Source organism: Crocodylus porosus, unplaced genomic scaffold (genome assembly GCF_001723895.1).
Source record: "Crocodylus porosus isolate Cpor-Errol unplaced genomic scaffold, CroPor_comp1, whole genome shotgun sequence".
Classification (NCBI taxonomy): Eukaryota; Metazoa; Chordata; order Crocodylia; family Crocodylidae; genus Crocodylus; species Crocodylus porosus.
In genome coordinates, this window is record NW_017728926.1 from 1,936,537 (window position 1) to 1,959,020 (window position 22,484).

Sequence of the window (22,484 nt, forward strand, 5' to 3'; positions counted from 1 at the left end):
TTTCTCTTTTGCAGATGTTGATATTTACTTTACATTTCTTAAATAAATCTGCACTTGATCAAAGTAATCTGAACAGTTGTGGTGATTCTGTAACATGCCTGCTGGAGGGCATGTTTTGGTCCTACTTGTGGTTAGCGGACTCTGGTAGTCTCTACTTCCCAGTTCAGTGCACCATGCAATAACAACCCTACTGGACTAAGCATTCAGTTTGACATTTTATTTTTTTTCAGACTTCCAGCGTAAAAAGTTCATGTTGTATGGAAAACAAAACTTGAGGACTCTGCAGCATAAACAGAGGAACATTTTTGAGCGTGGTTGCCATTACTTCAGTGTAATGAGATGAGTTCAAGTTTTTTCTTTTTTTTTTTTTCTTTTATGAATGTGTAACCCCCCTCAAAAAAAAACAAAAACCAAAACCCCAACAACAACAAAAAACCCAAAACAAAAAACCAACAAGCAAAAAAACCCATCTTACAAGCAACGGGAGAAGGGAGACAGATTTGAGGTCATGTAAGGAGACTGACAGAAGAATACTTTTGCTGATTAAACTTTTAAAAAATCTATAAGCTGAGGGAGGAAAACAGTGAAGATGCCCTATATAGATCTGGCTGCTTTTATGCATCTGAAACAAATCAATACACAAAAGATAAATAGGCACAATGTCAAAATCATGCTTAATACTACTGCGTTGTTATGCAAACTTCCAGAAGCTTAGCAGATTTTGCTGCTTGAAGCTGTCTAGGTACTCAGAAGCGTTGTGGCTTAGGTACGGATTTATCTGCTGAATGCAGATTTCATTGGGGAAGATGCAATAACTGCCAAAATGACTGATGTAGGGGTACCAAAGAAAACAAATTTAACCCAGGTGGTGTAATGAAAACCATACTGGGGCCTGCTGAATTGTTGAAGCTTTATCCTACAATTCTAGACTTTGTTTTTGTCATGCTAAACTTGGAAATGCTGGTCCTCCCTCATGTCAAGTCTGTCAGTGAATAGATTCTCTGTAACACACAGCCCTGACTTAACCATGCACTTGAGAAACTAATAATTAAACAGCTGTTGCTATTTTTTCCCTGTATTAAATGAAAAGCAATACAGCTTTCGTGACGCTCTCCATTACTAAGTTGCAGACTCCTCCTGGTTGGGGCTGTCTGTCCCACTTTTCTGTTTGGCTCTGTAACAGTCTTTGGTTTTCAGCAGAGGATCACCAGTGAGAATTTTCAGGGTTCTATTGTCCACTTTAGGCTCCAGAGTAGTCTCCTTACTGTCTTCACTGCTGCTTGTCAAGTCATTCCTAGAGTAGAGAAGGCACCTTGACAAATCAGAGACTAATTGCCCTGTGGCTTGCTCATTTTATTTATGAGCTCTTATATAGAAGAAGGCTGCTAGATGATCACTCCACTGTTGTTATGACCAGTAGCTGCCATGCAGTGGTTTTATTCTCAGTTCTCCCATAGTTTCTGTATTGAGTTTGTAGTATTTCTGGTAGAGATGATTAAAATGAGTCATCTTATTAAGTCTTTCCTACCCTTTATGAATATTCATATTCTTTATGGGCTTTACTTGGGTCACTATCAGTTTAAAGCAGTTTAGAAGTAAAAACTCTGATGTCTACCCCCTGCCCTTGACACTGGGTGAGTGTCTGCAGCCTTCCAGCCATGGCTAGCAGGGAGCTTCACACCACCACTAAATGCATTTGCAGTGGCAATGAGACTACTTGACAGGGCTGACAGATGGACAACTGACAAGGCTGTGCTTCTTCCCTCCCCTGTTCCCTTCTGCATTCAGTTCCCAGGTGGAGTGCACCAGTTGTCAAATAACAGGTAGGTGTATAGAGCAGCACTGAAAGGCTTTGGCTGCTGTATTCTATTTCCTCCCATGCTTTCCCTCAGCTGCTGCCTTGCAGTGATAGGTGAGAGCATTCCTGGCTGTACTTCCCTTGTCTATTAAAGGGGTGTAGGTTGTAGCTGTGTTGGCCTAAGGACATAGGCTGACAAGGTTCTTTGGAACCTTGTCCGCCTTGCCTGTTAAAGATATTCTCTTTTTGTCCTTTTTCCTCATCCACATCTTTGCCACCAAATTCCATTTTTTTTTAACAAATGGGTAAAATGTACTTTTTGTATTTGCATGCTGGTTGCAAGGTAGCTTCTCCAGGTGCCACTGAAAATCCTAGCTTCTGAACCCTTTCAGACTACATGTCTAGAAACAAACTCTCAGTTTAAGTACTCCTAAACCATTTTTTCTTCCCATTTGCCTCTTGTTGAATACCAAGGGAGTTTTATTCAGTATCTATAACTCTAAAATGCATTTGGGGGTGGGGGAGAGAATGTACGCAGAAGCTGAATGGTGAGCTGCAACTTGGTGAGGACACGTAGTGTTCAAAAACCCCAACTCCTAACTCTCAAGTGCATGTGACACCACAACCTCCCTGCCATTCCCTGCCACTGTACAATACAGGATACTGAGCTAGATGGACCTGTGGCTAGAGCCTTATGTTCTTAGGTTGCAACGCCTGTGTTGCCTGGAAGCTGCCTACCTGCATTTCCTTAACGTTTTCAATTAAAATTATATCAAGAAGAGGGATAATCACTGCCTTGACTTATTTTAGTGTCATATTCTGACAGGCTTTCTGCCTCCTAAGCCATTTACTTCCATCCTCTACCTGTGCTGCATGTCAGTAGTTGTTGTGCTGTCGTCATAAATTTTGAGCAAAGTTTCTGATGGGTCATCCTTCAATTCCTTGGGCTCTTGTAATCTGAAAGGGGAAGACAGAAGTCAGCTGCAGTAGTTGTATCACTGCTCACATTTTTTTCAGCCACAAGTAGCAATAAAGACCAACGTTTTATGTCTACTGAACATCCAAAGTATGGCTTGGCCACTGCAAATTTTCTTGTCTCCTCTCTTCACCCTAACCTCTGTTCCCCCTTCCCCACTCCAGGATGCCTTACCTCTCCTAAAATGAGAGAGGGTAACTGGCAACCTAGCAGGAACAGTGTCCATTTGAGGGCCTATACAGTGAGGCCCATGTACACAGTTCAAAGTAAGTCAAGCCCTCCACATGGGGAAATGTGCCTGCTTCCTTACCTAGGCTCCAGCCGTTCTTTCACCTTGGCGATGGAGCGGACATAAGGGGCAATCTGTTTGGTGATGGTTGTCAGGTAGCTGTTCTCCTGCTTCAGCTGCAGCAGATCATGTAACTGTGCTGCGTGGAAAAGAGCACATTGTCATAGCATCTGGTGATGTGCTGTTGGTCAAAGTAAAGCTTCTGATCTGCAAGCCGGTTTGCCTCAAGGGCCATTTGACTCCTGGCCCTCCGACTGCCATTGACATGCTTTTATTGAGTCACCCAATATGATAGCCTGCATTTCTTTGTCCATCAGGAACCTTGTTATATATTGATGCTTTCAGTTTCAGGCTGTGTTCTAGGCTACTGGGCAAATGTTAGTAGTCAAAAAAAACCCTGAAGCATCTCATGCTGGTATCTTGTGCTGCATTCAGCCAGCAGCTCACAAAGGGCCTGCAAAGCCACCTTGCTCAGCAGATGCTTCAGTCTCTGCTCTGTACTCAGCTGTGTTGCTTTAGACCTTCTTTAGGCTGCTGTTTTCATTTTTTTTTAAATTCTGGACTGTTGTTTTTTTTCTTGCCCTTTATTTTCTAGGCCAGGGTAGGCAACCCCTGGCACGTGCCAGAATGTGGCATGTGAAAGCATTTTGTTTGGCACTCGCACCTTGGGAAAGGGGCCAGGGTTGTTCTGCTACAACAAGGATTGGGCCCTTTGCAGCTCCACTGCCATCTACCCCTGGCACACCAACATCTTATAAGTTGAGGTTGCAAGTGTTTTTGTCAGTCTGCCCAAAAATGTTGCTGACCCCTGCTCTAGGCTCTGTCTGCAGTGAGGCTTGACACTGTCAGCTCCTGTCTGTGGTGGGAAGTGGCTGGACAGTTACTGTAACTTCCTCACTCTCATCGTCCCTTCATGGAATTGAATCTGGGTAGGTGGAGGGGGGGGTGTTGCTGACGTATCCTTGTCTAGCCATTTAGCATGGAACAAGGGAGAGTAATGGTAGGTTGGAGGGGGAACAGCAGGGCTAGGGGGGAGAGGTCACAGTATATCTGTATGTAGGATTGTGCCAGCTGGGAAAGGTCTTTTACTCTATGTGGGTTCCCACACAGGACAGCCTTAGCACAGTGTGCAAAGGAGCAATTTAGCAGCTCTCAGGTATGAAATGTCCCCTTTAAGGTGGATATGCTATGGCCATGCACAGGCTGCAAAGTGTCAATACCATTTAGCATAGCAAATGCATGTTATAGAATAACAGTTGGTGGAGGCACAATGTCCTGAAGGTTCAGTGGGTTAGTGGATGGGCAGTCACAGATACCTTCATAAATTTCCTGCTCATTTGCCACCCTCTGATATGTTTCCTCCCAAATCTGAAACAAAAACAGTGAGCTGGACAGTGCATTGCAATGGAGGACTGAGATGTACTCTCCCCTGGATGTTGCTATTTATTGGTCCTTGTTTCAGTCTGGGAGAGCCTGTTCCTCAGCATCTAAGTGAAGGCTGCAAACACAAGAGCATCAGAAGCCTTCAGTGCCCACCAAGAGTATTTCTTGTGACCTGCTTGTGGAAAGCAAGAAGGAAGCTTGTGACTTGGCATTAAATCCTTTCTACAGGCAAGTCTGATAATGCAGTATCCAGGACTTGGGACTGCTATTTCCCAAAGTTCCTATCTCTGTTTAGGATCTGAGTCGGTCTGCCTGGGTGCATAGTGATTGGGCTCAGACCCTATGTGCAGCCACTTCACCCACCTCCCAACACAGTACAGTTTGCTGAGAACAATCCTTGGGTATTTCTGTGGGGCAGTTGCCCCAGTGTAGCATAGAAATACCCAAGCTAGTAGCAGCCTATCTGTGGGAGAATGAAGCTTGGTGCAGGCTAATTTATCTTCTTTAGCAGTGTAAATTAGCCTGCTCTGATATCTGTGGTGCTAGGCTTGACTGCTTGCACCATCCATGCTAGCTAACTGGAACCTGGTGCCAGTCTCTGGGCTGTGCCGTGGCCATTGTAGAGAATGTGATGTGGAGGCAGTTCTGGTCTGGCAGAATAGGAGAAGTCTTGGCAGATAATGTTGACCTCTGCACCTAAATCTAAACTAATGTTTCCATTATAATATTGTTCTGGTCCACCATGTTTCTGCCCTCCTTTTCCTACCTGAAAAGTGAATCTGCAGTGCTGGTCTCACTCATTCCTATGCTTTATTCATTTAAGGGAACTTTGAAGTATGCAAATGTGGGGCAAGAAGCCAGCTGTGCTAGGAAAGTACTGTGCTACCTGTCCTTCCCACTCTGAGAGGCACTGGTTTTCGGTTCTGGATGACTTGGGCTTCAGAACTGGCAGAATTCCAGAACGTGTCCCTAAGCACTCTTCTTCCCCATTCTCTGGCAGCTGTGGTGGTGGATGGGCTGCACCTCTGGCTATAGGACGCATACCTCTTCAAACATGCTCCGCATCATTTCCACAGATGAGTACTGCGAGGCGATCTGCACATCCACCTGGAGGGACTTCTGCAGGATCTCGTTCATGATCTCCGTCTTGATGAGGGAGTGGTGTTTTGTGAGGTCACGGTGCAGCTCCTGCACTTGGTCTTTCAGGTTCTGAATCTCTGTCTGTAGGGTCTGAATTGGAAACATGAAAGGAGGGGAATGATTGGGCCATTTTCTCCTGAGGAGATGGAGGGTTGGCTAGAGAAGGGGAGGTTTTTCAGGCAGGGTTGGTTTTTCAATATCCCATACCTGTGATTTTCTTGCCACTGCTGTATTCTCCCTGGGAATCTCTATTTATCCCAGGCATCTAACAGGAGCCCCAGGTCACTGCTAGAAGGATAGAAGGCCTGATCACTGCATATGGGACAGGTTCCCTCTCTCAAGTCCCAAAGGAGACTTTGGGGATTTCAATCTGTATGTCTGCCTGGACTTTGCACCTCCCTCGTTACCTGGGTTCTAGCTAAAAGCCATCAAGCTTGTAAGCCCCTAACATTTACACACCTGGGACGTACTTGCAGACAGTGTGCCTAGTCAAGGCCAGTTAGTAGCTCCACTGTGACTGGGCCTAAAGTTTCTAATTTTTTGTTTTTACATGACCAAACAGCAAGCGATGAAGATGAAATGAATAGATGCAGTGCTAATGAATTGGTAGCAGTGGAGAGCCTTTAACTGGAGAACTAGGCTCCTTCACCATCTTTCTCACCCCTGCTCCTCAGTGTGGGTTGCCCTGTACTGTCACAGGAGTTGTGTTGCATTTTTCTTCCCATTTGGGCACTGAGTCTGTTTTGTGAAGAGAACCTCTTCCCAGAAGGACACTTCCCGGGCTGATGCATCATGGGCAGTGGCAAATCATCCTCCACCTACCCCCTTCTTACCCGGTACATGTTCTCGTAGTTGCGGCAGTGCTCGGTAAAGGGTGTCTCTCCACCCTCAGCCAGCAGGACCTTGGTGCTGATGTACCGATGCATGGTTGGCTTTCGGACAATGGAACTCATGGACATTTTATCATAAGAAGGGGGGCAGCCTGGTACAATCAGTGTCTTGGAGCATTGGCCGCCTGCGATCCTTCAACAGCAACAGAGGAGGCAGAAATTCAAGTCAGAAACTGTACCTAAAACTGCCCTTTATTAAAACCAAACCATTAAGTGCCTCCCTCTGCCTCAGTTGTACCTGCTGCGAAATGGGCTTATTGGGACAACATTGGCAGCCTTTGTCCTTTCTATGGAACAAGGCAACAACCTCTCCCAACTGCATTTGGTCACTATTAAAGAGAGGCTGCTTCCTCCCTGAACAGAGCTTCTTACAGGGCAGGACAAAGCTGGGATTTCCTCATTCTATGTGACGGGTTCCTTCCTTACACCAAATACAGAAGAGGTTAACCTCACAGCTGCTGTTAGCTGGGAGCATTACACCAAGAACATTACATTATTAGCAGTTAATAATGAGAAGGCCTAAGCTAGAAGAATGACTTGTCCTGCTAAGTCAAGGCAGTGCCACTCCACTGCTATCTGTATTTGTAAGAAGCAGATCTTACTACCCCAAACATCAGATTTCAGTTTTAATTTCTGATATGTTCTTAGGAAGCTCATTAACTTGATTGGTTGTGTGCTTGCTGCTGCTGGAACCACCTGTTCCTTTGGGTGAAGGTGAAACATCTGTGGCCATAATGACAGAAGAGCAGCAAAATTGCCAGCTCTTCTGGGGTCATATCAGCAGTTCTGATTCTCACTTATCCCAGTATAAATTGAGTAACTATACTGAAGTCAATGGGGCTGATTTTCCTTTCATTTATGTAAATGAGGTGTATGTATTGCTTAAAAGACTGAGGCTTTTGCCTTCAGCAGATGCAGTGTGGAATGGAGTGGCTGTTACACCCAGCTGAGCTGACCATTCCTGCACTGCACTCCTGTTTCCCGCGCTCGAAGAGAAATTTGTGGTCAGTGATTTACTGATGCATAGAGATGCTTCTTGCAGGAAAAGCTCCCTGCATTACAGCAGCAGTATTGAGTGGGAAGGATGTGATTGGAGTTCCTGTTTCAGTGCTGCAGTTAGTGCATCTCTGTCTTTCTTTCCTACATCATGGAAAATGAGGGTTGGAAGGGACCTCAGGACCAGCCCTAACTAGACCATCCCAGCCAAGGTTTTGTCCATCCGCATCTTAAAAAGCGGAGATTCTATAACCTCTCTGGGCAGCCTCTTCCAGTGCTTTACTACCCTCCTAGCGAGACTGTTTATTCCTAATATCTAAACGTCCTTTGTTGCAACTTGACCATTGCTCCTTGTTCTGTCATCTGCCACCAGAGAACAATCTAGATCCATCCTCTTTGGAACCACCCTTCAGGGAGTTGAAGGCCGCTATTAAATTCTCACTGTCTTCTCTTTTCCAGACTCCATAAACCCAGTTCCCCCAGTCTTTCCTTAGAAGTCACATGCCCCAACCCCCTAAACTTTTCCATTGCCCTTTGCTGGACTCTCCAATTTGTTCACATTCTTTCTGTAGTGGGGAGCCCAAAACTGGATGCAGTACTCCAGATGTGGCCTCACATAGAGGCGAAGAATCACTTCCCTTGATCTTCCAATAATACTCTGACTAATGCAGCCCAGTATGTCATTAGCTTTCTTTGCAGCAGGGGCACACTAGTTCATATTCAGCTTATTTTCCACTTCTACTCTCAGGTCCTTTTCTGCAGAGCTGCAGCTTAGCCAGTCAGTTCTCAGCCTGTGCTGGTTTGTAGGATTGTTTTGTCTTAAATGCAGGACTTTGTACTTGTCCTTATTGACCCTCATGAATTTCTTTTGGTCATGTCCTCCAATTTGACTAGGTTTCTCTGAATCCTAGCTCTACAATCCAGCATATCGATTGCTCCCTGCAGCTTGGTGTCATCTACAAACTTGCTGAGGGAGCACTCTATGCATCTTCCAGATTGTTAATGAAGATATTAAGCACAATTGGCCCCCAGGACTGACCCATGGGGTGCTCCACTTGATACTGGCTGCCAACTAGACATCAAGCCATTGATTATTACCCTTTGAGCCCAACAATCCAGCTAGTTTTCTATCCATCTCACAGTCCATTCATTCAACATGTACTTCCTTAGCTTGCTTGCAAGAATGTTGTGGGAAACCATATCAAAGGCCTTGCTAAAGTCAAGGTGTGTCATGTCCACTGGTCTCCCTGCATCCACAGAGCCAGTCATCTCATAGAAGGCAATCGGGTTAGTCAGGCATCACTTGCCACTGATGAGTTCATGCTGACTGTTCCTAATCACCAACTTCTACTCCAGGTGCTTTAGAAATGGATTTTTTGAGGATCTGCTCTATGATGTCTTCTAAGGACTGAGGTGAGGCTGACTGGTCTGTCGTTCCCCAGATCTTCCTTCTTCCCTTTCTTAAATATGGGCACTATGTTTGCTTTGTTCCCATCATCTAGGACCTCTCTGGATAGCCACAAGTTTTCAAAGATAATGGCCAACAGCTCTGCAATCACATTAGCCAGCTTTTTCAGCACCTTCGGGTGCATTGCATCCTGCCCCATAGACTTGTATGTGTCCAGCTTCTCTAAATAGTCCCTAACTTATTCTTTCACCACTGTTGGCTGCTCACCTTCTTGCCAAACTGTGCTGGGAAGACTGAGGTAAAAAAGGCATTGCATACTTCAGCCTTTTCTGCATCATCTATCACTAGGTTGTCTCCCCTATATAGTAAGGGACCCATACTTCCCTGATCTTCCTTTGGTTGCTGACATACTTACAAAAATCCTTCTTGTTATCCCTCATGTTTTTTGCTAGCTGCAACTCCAGTTGTGCATTGGCCTTCCTGATTTCATTCCTGCATCCATAACTAATAGTCTTGTACTGTTCCCTCGTCATTTGTCCAAGTTTCCACTTCTTGTAAGCTTCCTTCTTGTATGTTAGCTCATTGAAGAGTACCCTGCCAAGCCAATCTGGTCTTTACCATATTTGCTAGTCTTCCTGCACATTGGCATGGTTTGTTCCTGTAGACTGTACCTTTTGAACATGTCTTTGTATGTAAAGCCTGCAACCTGAGACTAGTCCCAGAGCCAGAAAGTTTATGATGCTGTGGAGAATGACACTGAGGTGGGAGAACCAGTGTCCACTTGGAACAGCATTTGGAAACCCTTCAATGGGTCCTGAGTGTGCTGGGTTGCACGTTACTGTCACCTATGACTAAGTTTGAGTCTCCTTGTACTACTGATGAGAAGGTTGCCATGGTTCAGGAATTAGAGTGCTATACATCTGACAGTTTGGTACATGATCCCTGGACTAATGACATTTAAGATGTCTTACTTTGTGCACAAGGCATATACATTGCTCTCTTGCTGCTCAAGGTAGAAAATCCTTCTAGAGATCAGTAAGTTCCAGCAGTAATACCTTGGAGTGGAGATACTGGTTTCTGTATAATAGCCTCAGGAGAGAGGAAGATGCATTAAGATGTATAAAATGATTTGAATCCGAAAATTGCTACCCATTACAGCAAAGGAGCAACAACTGGACAAGCAAACAAAAAATCTACTTGCAGCATGATTTAGCTTCTGTCTCCTGCCTAACAATCACCAAACCCTTCTGTAGGAAGCATTAAACTTAAAGCAAGGCAGTACTACCTGTTGTGCTCAAATGCCCCTTCCTGTGGTCCTATGTCCAGTACCTGCTATGCGTTACCCAGCGAATCCATGCTCACTGATCAGCGGACGTGGCCAGGCACCCCCTCAGCAGCTTCTGCTGGATTCTTGAGGTGCAGCTCCCTGTTTCTCGTCAGAATCCACTTCTGGTGGAAGGCAGCAGCTCATTAAATGTAGCTGAAGTGTGCCTTGGGCTAAGGAAAGACTCTCTGAGCTCCCGGCAAAACCATTAGTTTCCTTACACTGCAAAGCCTGGCTGGAAACGAGGAGCTGTCCTTGCGTCACAATGAGAAACTATTTGCCCTGTTTGTGCAGAGAGCAGCTGGAGCATACTGGAGGGGCCTAGCCTGCCCATGACATCAATAGGCCTAAATATATCCAGTGCAAGGGAACTGTGCCCTGGAGAGTTCTTTGAAATTCTGATAAAAATAGTGGCAGATGAATAGGCTGTGCAAGGCCTCAGCTGAGACCCAGCATGCAGGTGAGGCAGGCAGTTTCTGCAGCATGTAACTTGCAGTGGTGTTAGCTCTGCCCCAGGACAGCAGTCAGGAGCAGTTAATTAGTTGGGATGGCAAGTGAGTTCCCGTCACAATAATTTAGCATTGCTCGGCTTTTCCACCCCATCTGTGTCTGGGAGGCAGTGTGCTTTGCAAGACAGAGCACAGCAGCAGAGTTGGGCAGACAAGGTGCTCAGCCTGCCTTTGCTGTCCAGCTCTGAGATGCCCACACCTGGGTTCTGAGAGCCTGTGTTTAGGGGAGCTTGGTAAAACGTATCCTAGGGTTAAGTGGGCATTTGGACTTCTCCCAATTAAATCTCTGCTGGGGAGGAGGGTTTTTCCTCCAGCATCCCTCAGTTACTTTGGAAGTTCCCCTAGCTGTGAGTGACAAGTTCGCTGGGAATTTAGCAGTAGTTGTTGTATGAGATCTAGTATGTAATCCATATCCTTTTGCTGCATTTCCTGTGGATCAGGAGAGAGGGCTGCAGCCTTGTAAATGATTATTGTAATGGAGGTGTTTCTTGGTAATGCATGCTGTTTTCCTGCTAGATCTTGGCAATTCTCCTGCAGTGGGATTTACACATTGAGCAGAATTAGGGAAGGTGCCAGGCACTGATGAACAAATGTTATCTGTCTTTGGTCATGTAAAAATAACTGGCTAATATTTACTGGGAAGAGTCGATCTGTACGCTGGGGAATTTCTGTGAGGGTCTAGCTACAGCTTGAAGCTGTTGCAAAACTAAAGCAGAGCTCCCTGAAGCTGCCCCAGCTTGTGCTCACAACTCTGCAGCAAGGACAACCTGATTTCCTGGGTCCCCTGCTATTTCCCCTGTAGACACTCAGCTTGCCCTTGTGCTCCAAACCCTGGTTTCCAGGAATTGTCAGTTTAAGCCTCTATACTTATTCCTGTCATTAATCAGCACAGCTGTTTGCAGGCACTGTCCCTAGGACACCTCTTCCCATGACAGGCTCAAGGGCAGTTAACTGGAAAGATGGAGCTCTGTGTTCAAGTGGCAGGATATTTGGATGAAGTGCTCTGGGTTGGCATCTACAGGAAACAGGGCTGTGTTAGAATAGTATGCTGTTGCAGGTCTTAGGTGGTCCCCCCAAGCACACTGGCATGCAGGCAGTTTTCAGAGGGTGACCCACAAGATACCTGCTTCAAGCTGTTGCTACTGGGCCATTCCTTTTGGGAACACTAACTGCTTAGACCTGCTGGTCTACTTAATGCTAGCACATGCGTAAAACTGGCACTCCAAGCTGTAGCAGTGGGCCTCTTGGAGATTGCTCAGGACAGTGGCTAATGTGGCTGTTGTAACCTCTTTTGGCTCTGCATTTGATGTACAGTGGTGGCTCTTTTGGTTGAAGCCACTTTGAATGGGTCTGTCAGGGCCATGCTAGTTTTTCTAAAGCTTCTCTGTGTGTTATCTTTGTGCCTGTATCAAGTTAGGTTACTTTACCAAATTTAAACCATTCAAAACCAGCCCACAAAGACCATGGTAATGAGGGATGCTGCTCTCTCTGAGTCTAGCAGTGACTTTGCTCTGAATGTGCCTGGGCTGGTGGTTTAAAGAGTGAGAGATTTAATCCAATGCACAACTACCTGTCACAGCCTCTTTCTAAGACCGTTCTTATAAGGTGTGTTTTTTTGAGTTTTCACTTACAAAAACTGTCTTTTTTGGCCTATACTGTACTAAGTTAGGACTTCTTCAAGAGGCAGGTATTTCTGTGGGTGATATCTTTTCTTGGACAGCTGAATGATTGGGAAAGACATAGGCTTTTGAATGTGAAAGCATTCTTCACATTTGCATTCAAAAGCTTGTCTAAGTCTGTATCAACCACGCAGTTTGTTCATTAAAAGATATCGCCCAAAAAAAATCTTTGCCTCTCGCATAACTCCCAGACCATCAGGGCTACAACTTCACTTCAATACTTCTCCTCCAAATGTTATGCTTGATATTGGAGGCACCAGCAGTCTGTCATTTCCTTCCCCAAATACAGCTGAGAAGCAGCATCTCACATGTTTCCATTGCTAATGCCAGGTCCAATGCCACCTCCACTTCCCACCACTGAGCGGCGTGGATTCAACATCAGCAGCGGTTCCAAGCAGTGGGCAAACTCTGCCCGGTATTCGGTATTTATCTGAACAGGGCAAAAAGGGAATAGATTAGCATGTCTGGTGGCCGGGCTTTCCCTTCGGTGAATATTCTGCTGCTCAGCTGCCAGCCAGTGCAGTCACCCCTGGGGCAAAGACACCAACATAGGCAGTGCAGGAGTCTGTGCTTTGAGAACTAGCTGACAGGATTCACAGCATCAGCTACAGCTGACTGCAAGGCAAAGTTATGAGGGAAGTCCTTCTTTTCTCTTCATTTGGTGGGGAGGTAAAATACTCTTCATGCAGGCAAGGATGAAATGTCCATTAGAACCGGATGGAACTAGCCCAGTGGAGGGCTTTTAGTTTTATAGACGAAGACAGCTCTTTGGATGCTAGGTGTTTTGTGCAAGATTAGTGAGTAGGTGGCAGCATGGAGCTGGGGAGGTGAGGAAGTAAGAGCAGAGAGTGTGACACTGCTGTCTTGGAGGTCTGCAGTTAAGGTGAAGACAGGTACAGGGCAGGCCAGGAACGGGTGCCAGTACGACTAGGCAAAGGCTGTATCCAGGACCAAAGCCCTGGAAATTTCTGCAGCTGTGCACTGTGGGCTAAGGAAAGGACTGACCTTGCTCGTCTGGGTGGGTCTCAGGCGGTGTGGGAGCTTCACTATTTTCTGCAGCCTCTCCATCAGTTGCTGAAATGAGCCAGTAAAACACAGGGGATCTTGCGTTACCGTTGATGGCTTGGCTTAGCTCGGCCTGTTGGCCAAAGCCAGATGCACTCCATAATCCTGGGAGCGGGCACCTTCCTGTGTGCATCTTTGAGCACTTGCATCTTTACATGGTCAACAGGGAATGACTTTTTGATCCAATTTTCAGGACTTCAGGGGGCAGTGAGGGTCCTGGGGCCTTGGTGCAGGGTTGCCTGCACGCATCTGTGTGGCTGTCTTCCTGCCTGGAAGCCCGGCAGGGAAAATGCTGGCTTCTTACTCAGGTGAGGTCACCCCATCCCAGCATTTCTCCTCCCCATCTCAGCAGACACCAAGGTGCAGAGGAGACCAAAAACCCCTAGAGCATGCCAGGCTGAGCCAGGAGCTTTCTCACTTCAGGGAAAGTGCTCAGCTGCCATTTGTGAAGAGTACTGGTTGCTCTTTCCTCAGAGCAGCATGCCCAGCCCTCGTTCCCTGGCGGGATGTCTGGCTCTGGGCCTGTTCTGGCACAAGCAAGCAGGCTGTTCTCCAAATGTACTTACGTATCCCAAATCCAGGAATTCAGCTTTGTTTGCAGAGCTCAGAAAAGCAGAGCAGGTGACCAGGTGGACCTGGGCATGATGAGAGGTAGCAGTATTACTTTAGTCATCTGTGACATGCCCAGCCTCCAGACCTGGAAAGAGGTTTCTCTCATTCATGGGGCACCTTATTGCAGGTGAAAACAATCAGTGCTGGACCAGCAGAGGTCACAGCAGCAAGGGTGGTAATATGGCCCAAAAAGACCAGGTAGAAAATCCCTACCACCTGTGGGAACAAAACCAAGCTGTGTAGGCAACAGAGCTACCCTTCTGGGAATGGGATTGCACAGTTTCAGCCATAGGCCTGGACAAATCCAGGGAGGTACTGACTATCTGTTGCTTTCACTGATACCCATAGGTACAGTTCTGCATTGCTGGAGTCGTCAGGAGTACAGTGCAGCTCAACAGGAGTTGCAGTCACTCAGCACCCCTCGGGTTTTGGCTTGGTTTCCCTTGTAGTAGTGTCACTGCTTGTTTGCTGAGAAAATGTTTCTGGGAGCGGAGAGATCTGTGAAGACATGGCCTTGCCAACTGCTGGCAAGCACCCTTGTTCCCCAGGCTCCCAGTATGGGGCCAGGGAAGGGCTCATAGCCATGCTGATCTAGCACTCCCAGAGGCATATCACAAAGGAGTAGGCAAAGGCTGCTGTGGCTCCAAGACCAGGCAGCCAGCTCTCCTGTCAGAGGGCTGGTTAGTGGCATGGTGCATCAAGGCTTCTCAGGAAGGTTTCCTGGGCACATGCCAACTCTTACCTGCAGGGTAGGGAGCAAGGAGGCCAGATGGGAGAGCTGCTCCTTGAATGCCTTTTCCTTTTCTTCATGTTGACTGCAAGTGAGACAAAATTAATTTAACCTTAGCCCTGGGCTTGGGCTGCTTAAAGAAAGTGCCAGCCCAGAGCCCAGCCTGGAGCTTGGCTTTGCAGAAGGGGGCAGGTGGGCATCTTGCTGTACTCCAAGCACTCTCCCTGCAGATCTCTGGCCTCCAGAATGCTTAAAGGGTGGTGGTAAAAAATATTCACCAAAAAGCGGGACTATGACTGTTGCCTGCATTATCAGGCAAGCAAAGGAAGTCCCTGCAGGAGCTTCCAGTGTGACCCCAGGGCCTCTCTTTGAGGGGGAACAAAGGAACACATCTGCTGGGAGTCAGGCTTCAGGGCAGTGGCCAGCACTGTGGTGAAGGAGGAGAGGTACAGTGGACTTGCATCTTACGCAGGGGTTAGGTTCTAAAATCGACGCGTAAGGCGAAAATCGCGTATAGTCAAAATTACCTTTGAAAATACCATCTCTCAATAAGTCCAACACAGCCAATTTTTCCTCCAGCATTGGAACAGATTGCTGTTTCTTTGGTTGAGCACCAGATGAAGTAGTTAGCTTGTGTTTAGGGGCCATGTTGTACAAAAAATACATCTCTTTAAATACTAGAATTGCACTCAGCACGGTGAGATGCTCACACTGAGAGGCATGCGGGAACTGAGACCACCTGAGGGAACAGCAGATTCACATCTCCCATCTCTCACTCGCTCCAGGGCGTACGTTCGTTGAGTGGAATGGCGGGAGGAATCGCCTGCACTATTTACAGTAAATTGTTATTTTTCTAGGGTTTTTTTGCCGAGCACGTATAGTTGAATTCACGTAAGTTAAATGCGTGTTTGATGCGACTCCACTGTACTCATTGATCAAGTTGAGTTGAGCAGGTGATCTAAATGCTGACACTAGAGGGCACCTTGTCCTCTGAGCAGGATGCTAAAACCCATCCAGTCCAGCTTCCAGCTGCCCATAAAATCCTGGGTTTGCAGTCAGGAACATGGCAGCAGGCACTAACAGCTGGCTGCCCCCACCCCTTTCCATGTTCTATGCTGACAGCAACCAAACACCGGTGCAACAGGCTGTAGTTGTCCAGCCTGGCCTTACCTCTGAGCAACTTTCAGAAGCATCTTTCTTCTTTCAGCTAGTTTTTCCTGCAAAAAGGAAAGATGGCCAAACAGTCCCTTCACTTGAGGCTCCAGGTTACAGTCCCCTGCTAATGGCAGAGTCCCCCTGGGTCCAGAGTGGGTGGGGCTTTCCCCCCGCATACTCTTCCCTGTGAAATGACAACCTGCCAGCGAAGGAGGCTGCTGCCAGTCAGTAACCCCACTAATGTCACAGCTGCCTTGTGGGAGGAAAAGCCAGTTCTGCTCCAGGGCTAAATCAGTAATCTGCTCCATGTGTCCACTGATTTGGTGAGGATCCTTTTAGCATGATTTGTTGGGGATAGGGTTGGGAGGTGGCATTGCAGCTCATGCCCTGTGAGGCTGTATAGCTGCACATCACCCTCCGCCTGCTGGGGCAGCTGAACAATAGAGGTTCAACCGGGAGCCACTCCCAACCCCTCAATACCTGCATGTTGCTGAAGAGTGAATTGATGGAAGTCTCCTCCTCATTGGCACTGTTGCGGACTTCCTCGATCATGGCTTTGAGGAGAACGATGGCCTCTCGTGTAGATGTCTGGAGCTCTTTCACAGCCTAGGAAGAAAGTATGGTACAGACACTGTGGTGATATAGTTAGAGGCTGGGCCATGGACAGGGCCAGCGCCCAGCACAGTCTGCTTGCCATTCCAATGAGTGTTATTTAAACCAGCGGTATTGATGCAGTACTGGTGCTGACAGTAGCAGCCTCCCCTGGACAGAGCAGCCCCAGATCCCAGGTACGTCCCACAGCCCCGACCCACCATCACTGCTTGGTCCAGCTTCTCGCAGCCTTGCATGTATGCAGTCTCAATGTCAATGCAGTGGGCTCGGCTCTCTCTGAAATACACAAGTGCAGAGACCTGGAAATCGGGCTTGTGGGCAGCAATGCTGCCTGACCTTCCTCACCCACCTCAGCCTGACCTAACAGACTTGGCTCCAGGTTAGTTTGTTGGACCCACCCTGTTTCACATGCATTTCTCTGCCACCTTCTTGCCTGCCCCCCCCAGTCCCCCTAGGGGTGGCACTGCTCATTACTGCTGGCTCTGCAAGGTCTAATGCAGACCTGCTGAATGCTCCTACACCAGCTTGCTGGAAGGCAGGGTGGCATGCTTCTTCCCTAAGTGGGGCGCTTTCGGGGGGCAGGGCTCCCCTTTGCAGCCGTGGGGAGACAATACCATATCAATACTATATCCCAGTTCTCTGGAGCCCTGCACTTCTCTGCCATCTGGTTGACTTTTAGGAAGTGACCCCTTAGCCCAGACCTTGCAGGTGGAAATGATGAGGGCTGTCTGTCACTTCAAAGCAGAACAACTTTCTCCTTGGGCATTCTTGTCTCCCTGCTGGATACAAGTGTTGGCCTGTGGCATGACCCCCCCAGGCTGTCAGACTGGTTTGGGGTGTTGGTTTTAGCTGCATATTGTTGCTGTTGCCTGGACCCTCTTCCCTCCTCTAGCACAACTACCCCTAGTCCCAGTAGCCAACGCAGTCCTGACTTGGGTCTTCCAACCCTGGTTACTGGGGCTTACTGCTCACACAGGCAGGCAAGCTGGAAAACGTACTATCTCCAGACAATGCTGGGGGAGCTTTGTGCTCATGTGATCCTGTTCCTAAGCATCCCATGCCCCTGCTCAAAGGCCCTCCACTGTGGTAGGAACCATGGCTTAATGTTCATATCTGCAAAGTGTACCATGTTCCTTCTCTCTCTTAGTTAGCAATAACTTCTGGAACTGTGGAGTAGAGGGGCTAAAGTACCATTACTCTCCCATGAGACTTTTCACGCATCCAGCTCCTGTGAAAGGGCATATCGCAGTCCTGGGCCAAGGAGGAGAGATTGCAGAGCGGTAACACCCCAAAGTTCAGGCTCAGAGGAAGGAGAGGGGCCAATCTCCCTGCTACTTACACCTGCATATCCCGGAAGCAGTTAATGCAGAGCATGGATTTTTTCTCTGTGGAAAACATGATGTAAGGCTCCTCATGGAGAGCTGCAAGAGACAAATTCATCCTGGGGTTAAACAAGACCCTAGAATAGAGGCTGCTCGTGCCACACCCACGTGCTTGTGCCCATTCCTGTCTCTGCAACTATGCTCCCTGGGATGGTGCTTGTTCATGTGCTGACTGCTCTGGATGCAGACAGAGGAGCTGTACTCACAGCATTTCTTGTGGATGTGCTTAGTGCGCTTGGTCAAGGAGACAATCTCATGGCGAGAGAACATCTTGGCCTTGTGGGTCTCCTCACGGCACTTGTTACAGAGGGGCTGGTTGCAGGTGTTGCAGAAGTACATGGAGTCCATTTCCTGAGGGCAAATGGAGTGCACACATGTGAGTAAAGGCCATGATCTCCTTGGCACCATGTTCAGCAAACATGGGGCCTGGTTCTTGTTGCTGCATTGAAGAGTGTAGATCTAGAATGTGCAGATGGCTAAGCAGTGAGGTCAGCTCTGGGATGAATGACAACCTGGGGACAGGGGTACAGAGATGTTCACATCTTGCACAGCAAGTGGGTTCCTGAATCGTCCAGGGACTCTCCCTTCCTGTGGTCTTGAAGGGAAGGAGGCCAAGCTGTGGGAAGTGGGGAATGCAAGCATGTCTATTTGTGCCAGAATGACCACCTCCCTGGTATTGCCAAGGATGAGATCTCATGCCAGTATTCTTGTGACTTAGCCTTTCTTGGACTTGGAGGATCTTCAGTTGGTAAAATTAGGCCACTTTGTTCAGGGGCCTGACTAGACATCTGGGGTCCTGGCTTTGAAAATGCTGGCCTTCAGTCAGGGACTGTCTTTGTTTTCTTCTGCAAAGTGGTGTGCAGAGCCTTGTGGCAGGTGGCATGGTGAGTCCTGCCTTACCTGTTTCTTACACTCCATATCACAGTTTGCACATTGGACTTCCTCTTCACAGTCTGCAGAGCTGTCCACCAAGAACTTGAGGAGCCGGTCTACTGGAGGCAGCCCATTGTTCCCTTTCACGATGGACTGGTGTCTGAGGAGGAAAAGTACAGAGGGTTCCCCTGAGTTCTGACACTGGCCAACAAATACTCTTCCAGATGCAAACAGAACCTAAGGTTCAAGGAAATAATCCTGGGGCTGACAACCTGGGGACAGGGGTACAGAGATGGCTCTTTTGCTCAAGGAAAGGCGGTAAAAACAAAGGACTCTCCTGCCGAGGGTGAAGTGATAAGGTTTAACATTGTTGGCATCTGGCCTTTCTAGAGCCCCTTTCAGCTCCAGCAATCCCCGAGTCCTTTCCAAAGCATGAATGCAGGACATACACTGCAATCACTTCTGAGCAATGCAGTGATGCCTGGCTAACAGTGTGTTGTAGTGCTACCACAGCAGCTGGAGTAAGAGTGGAAAGATTCTGTATGTTTCTACACCTAGAGGGGGAAATTGAGGTCAGTAGAGAATAATTTCTTAGTTAAGTGGAAATGTGGTTGAAATGCCAGGCCGGCATCTGTGCGCTTGGGCAGAGATGCCCCTGGGTCCTTAGTGACCGTGATTGTAAGGCAAACCAGAACGTGGCCATGTGTATTTTGCCCTCTACACCTGGAATTTCTGTGCCTCTGTTTGCACTGGTACACTTTCATCACAGCTGGATGCCCATTTTACCGTAGGCTTAAGGAGCATTTCCTGTTTGCTGTGAGTGTTTCCATTTAAGCTGCAATCCTGAGCATCATCTTGATCCTGTGCTTTGTTCTCAGCCCTGGCCATTCCCACCGCGCTGAGCATTCCTGAGTTTGTTTAAACCCTCTACACAGCGCATTGGGCTGTTTCATAGATGTCTTCTCCTCAGAGGTCCAACTCCCTAGGAACAGAGATCTAATGGTAGCTTTTGCAAATGAACAGTCCAAGCTTGCAGGTTTCTACTTTGCTCAGCTACAGGGAAGTGTTGGTTTTAAAGTTCAGTTTGGTTGATACTTCATCATTGGTACTTGGCTCTATCCATTATTGGGAATACTGAAACCTAGCATGGCATTGCTCACTTCCTAAATGGTTATACATGCACTTTTCATAATTTTTGTATATGCTTTGCTTTGGACTTAGCTGCATAGATTCCTTCAACTGTTGCTTCCTAACCATAGAGTGAAATAAGCAATCCTTTTGCTTAAAATGCTAAGTATGAAAATTCTCTCATAGCATAATTATCTAGAGTGCAAATAATATTAACATAAAAATAAACCATGAGATAACTTGTGGAGAAGGGTGCCTTAACCAATAGGAGTGGCTGAGATGGTAGTCCCTCCCCTAACAACCCTCCAAACAGCTGTCCCAAAATAACAGCAAACAGAATTCCTAGAAGACAGAAATTGCCCCAAGACAAAATGCCAGTCCTGTAATCATGTCAAACAGTTCCTGAGTATCCCTTTGCCCCATCACCCGTCCCCTTCCCCAACTCACAGTCGTTGTTGAAACTAAAAAAGCAAGGAGAACAGTGCTCAAAGCAATACAGTAGCATTACTGCAATACCTCCAAGCTTGGTGAAAGGCATGGTTAGTCTGAGTCAGAAAACCTGCTCAGTTCAAGTGCTTCCTTCATGGGCCAGGTCTAAGCTCATCTGGCACTACCAACGGTGCTCTGCTGTAGCAGAACACGCCCAGACGAACAAGTAGGAGGGCTCCTCGGTTTAGAGACTAGAGATTCTGACCTGAAACATGTCACTCACAGTGAAGCTTGGACTGTGCACAATTCCTGGCAAACAGCAGCTAGAAAGGAATCGCCCTTACACAGAGTCAGCCACTTCCTTTAAGAACATCCTGGATATCTGTACTGTCGCCACTTTGACGCTTCCAGGAAAACCCAGGACCCCAACAGTGTGACAATCAGACACCAGACCCCGGCCACGCCAGCCCCTTCTTGAGAGTCTCTCTTGAAAGGCAGGTTCTCAGAGGCAACAGGAACTCTGAAGCGTTCCCTGCGCAACGAGACTGGCAAGTCAGACTCACATGGTGATTTGCCTGCAAGTCACCTGTGAGGGATTGGGTTTCACAGCTCAGGGCTACATCCTGCTCTGCTGCAGCTTTGCCAGCAAGCTGAGAGCTAAAAGTTGCTGCAGCTGGCAGGACTTCATCACTGCCTGGCTTTTCTTGTTGCAGCTGGCAGAGCTCTGTCACTGCTTGGTCTCACGAGTTAGGCCATGCTACAACTGGGGGGCTTACCATGTAGTCAGAGTCAGAGCCCTCAGGATAGAAGGCCAGTTAGAGTAGCTAGCCTGGCCTCCCTCTGCAGAGCCCCTTAGATTTGTTTGCTGACACTCTTGCACAGCAAGGCTGTTTCATGGGGGAGGCAGGGGATTCAGTGGGTAGGATGGATTCAGGAGACCTGGCTCTGCTACCAGCCTGCTGGGTGACATTGGTTGAGCCATTTTGCTCCTCCTTTGTTCCCTTGTTTGGAAATAAGGGTACTGGCCTCTTTCAAGGGGGACTGGTGGGAAGTACAGTATAAGGAGTGCTGGTGGTGTGGGGAGAGGTGTGTGGAGCTTAATCCAGTTCATTCTTCACCCACCCCACTTCCTTCTCGCCCCATACAGCTAGTATGACTCCCTGCTGCAGGTCTGTATTGGATGCAGGTTGCAGTGCAGAACCTGCCGGGGGAGAAATGCTGGCTGTACAGGGAGTGAGGGAAGCCCAGGAAAGCTGAAGCAGGAACTCATGTGGCTGAATGCCTCTACCTGCTTCTTGCTGATGTACTCCAGAGTGAGTGAAAGTGCACAGCGTGGGTTGGAACCTGTGTATGCATGTGTGTGGTAATGCCTTCTAGTGGGACAGACGGGGGTACTAGTCTGGGCAGCGGGGCTTATGGAAGGCTGAAAATCTCCATCTCTGCAAGGCTTGGGAACTGATCTAGCAGAGGCTAGCTGTTTGTGAGTGCAATGACTGTAGCTGGGATCACGACCCTGCTGGGTCCAGCATCTAGATTTACGAGTAAGGCAGAGAGTGGAAGGAAGAGAAGGCCTAGGGACAGAAATTACACGCAAACCAGTGGAAGTGATTGGAAACCGGCTCAAATCTGTAACACAACAGAAGTTCAATGCATATGAACCACTTTGAAAATGTCCAAAACTGGTTTAAGATGAGCCTGGGTGGATGTAGTACCAGACTTCATCTATCTTGTACTGACCAGCAGGGATGCAGAATTGGCAGAGGGTATGAGAGTGATGGGCAACTTGGGAAGAAGTGACCAGAAAGCCAGGTCCTGAAATGGGGAAAGCATGAGGTCAACAAAGCTAGAATGCTAGATTTCAAAAAAGTATATTTCAACCAGCTCAAGGAGTTAATAGGTATGGTGCCATGGGAAGACGGATTAAAGGACAGAAGTACCCAGGAGGCCTGGGAGCTTCTAAAAAGCATGATATTGAAAGCCCCGCAAGAACTTGTTCTGACACACACAGATTGGCAAGAGACTAATGTGGTTGCACAAGGATGTCTTCTAGGATGCCTCAAATGCAAAAGGAAAGAATACAGGAAATGAAAAAATGGGCAGGTCAGC

The 22,484-nt window shown here is 47.6% G+C and overlaps 1 protein-coding gene across 1 annotated transcript in view; it reads right to left on the reverse strand.

Annotated features, from left to right (window-relative positions):
- Positions 1-482: 482 nt before the first annotated feature.
- Positions 483-22,484, reverse strand: part of RNF207 (ring finger protein 207) — a 36,771-nt gene continuing 14,769 nt past the window's right edge. The window contains exons 3-18 of the mRNA XM_019541164.1: positions 18,849-18,981; positions 18,155-18,299; positions 17,906-17,987; positions 16,767-16,842; positions 16,435-16,560; positions 15,970-16,016; positions 14,812-14,884; positions 14,024-14,092; positions 13,398-13,466; positions 12,701-12,822; positions 6,420-6,609; positions 5,491-5,676; positions 4,380-4,431; positions 3,085-3,202; positions 2,663-2,755; positions 483-1,294 (exon numbers count right to left, since the gene is read on the reverse strand). Coding sequence (XP_019396709.1) covers positions 1,120-1,294; positions 2,663-2,755; positions 3,085-3,202; positions 4,380-4,431; positions 5,491-5,676; positions 6,420-6,609; positions 12,701-12,822; positions 13,398-13,466; positions 14,024-14,092; positions 14,812-14,884; positions 15,970-16,016; positions 16,435-16,560; positions 16,767-16,842; positions 17,906-17,987; positions 18,155-18,299; positions 18,849-18,981 — 1,756 coding nt within the window. The 3' untranslated portion in view covers positions 483-1,119. The remainder of the gene's footprint in view (positions 1,295-2,662; positions 2,756-3,084; positions 3,203-4,379; positions 4,432-5,490; positions 5,677-6,419; positions 6,610-12,700; positions 12,823-13,397; positions 13,467-14,023; positions 14,093-14,811; positions 14,885-15,969; positions 16,017-16,434; positions 16,561-16,766; positions 16,843-17,905; positions 17,988-18,154; positions 18,300-18,848; positions 18,982-22,484) is intronic.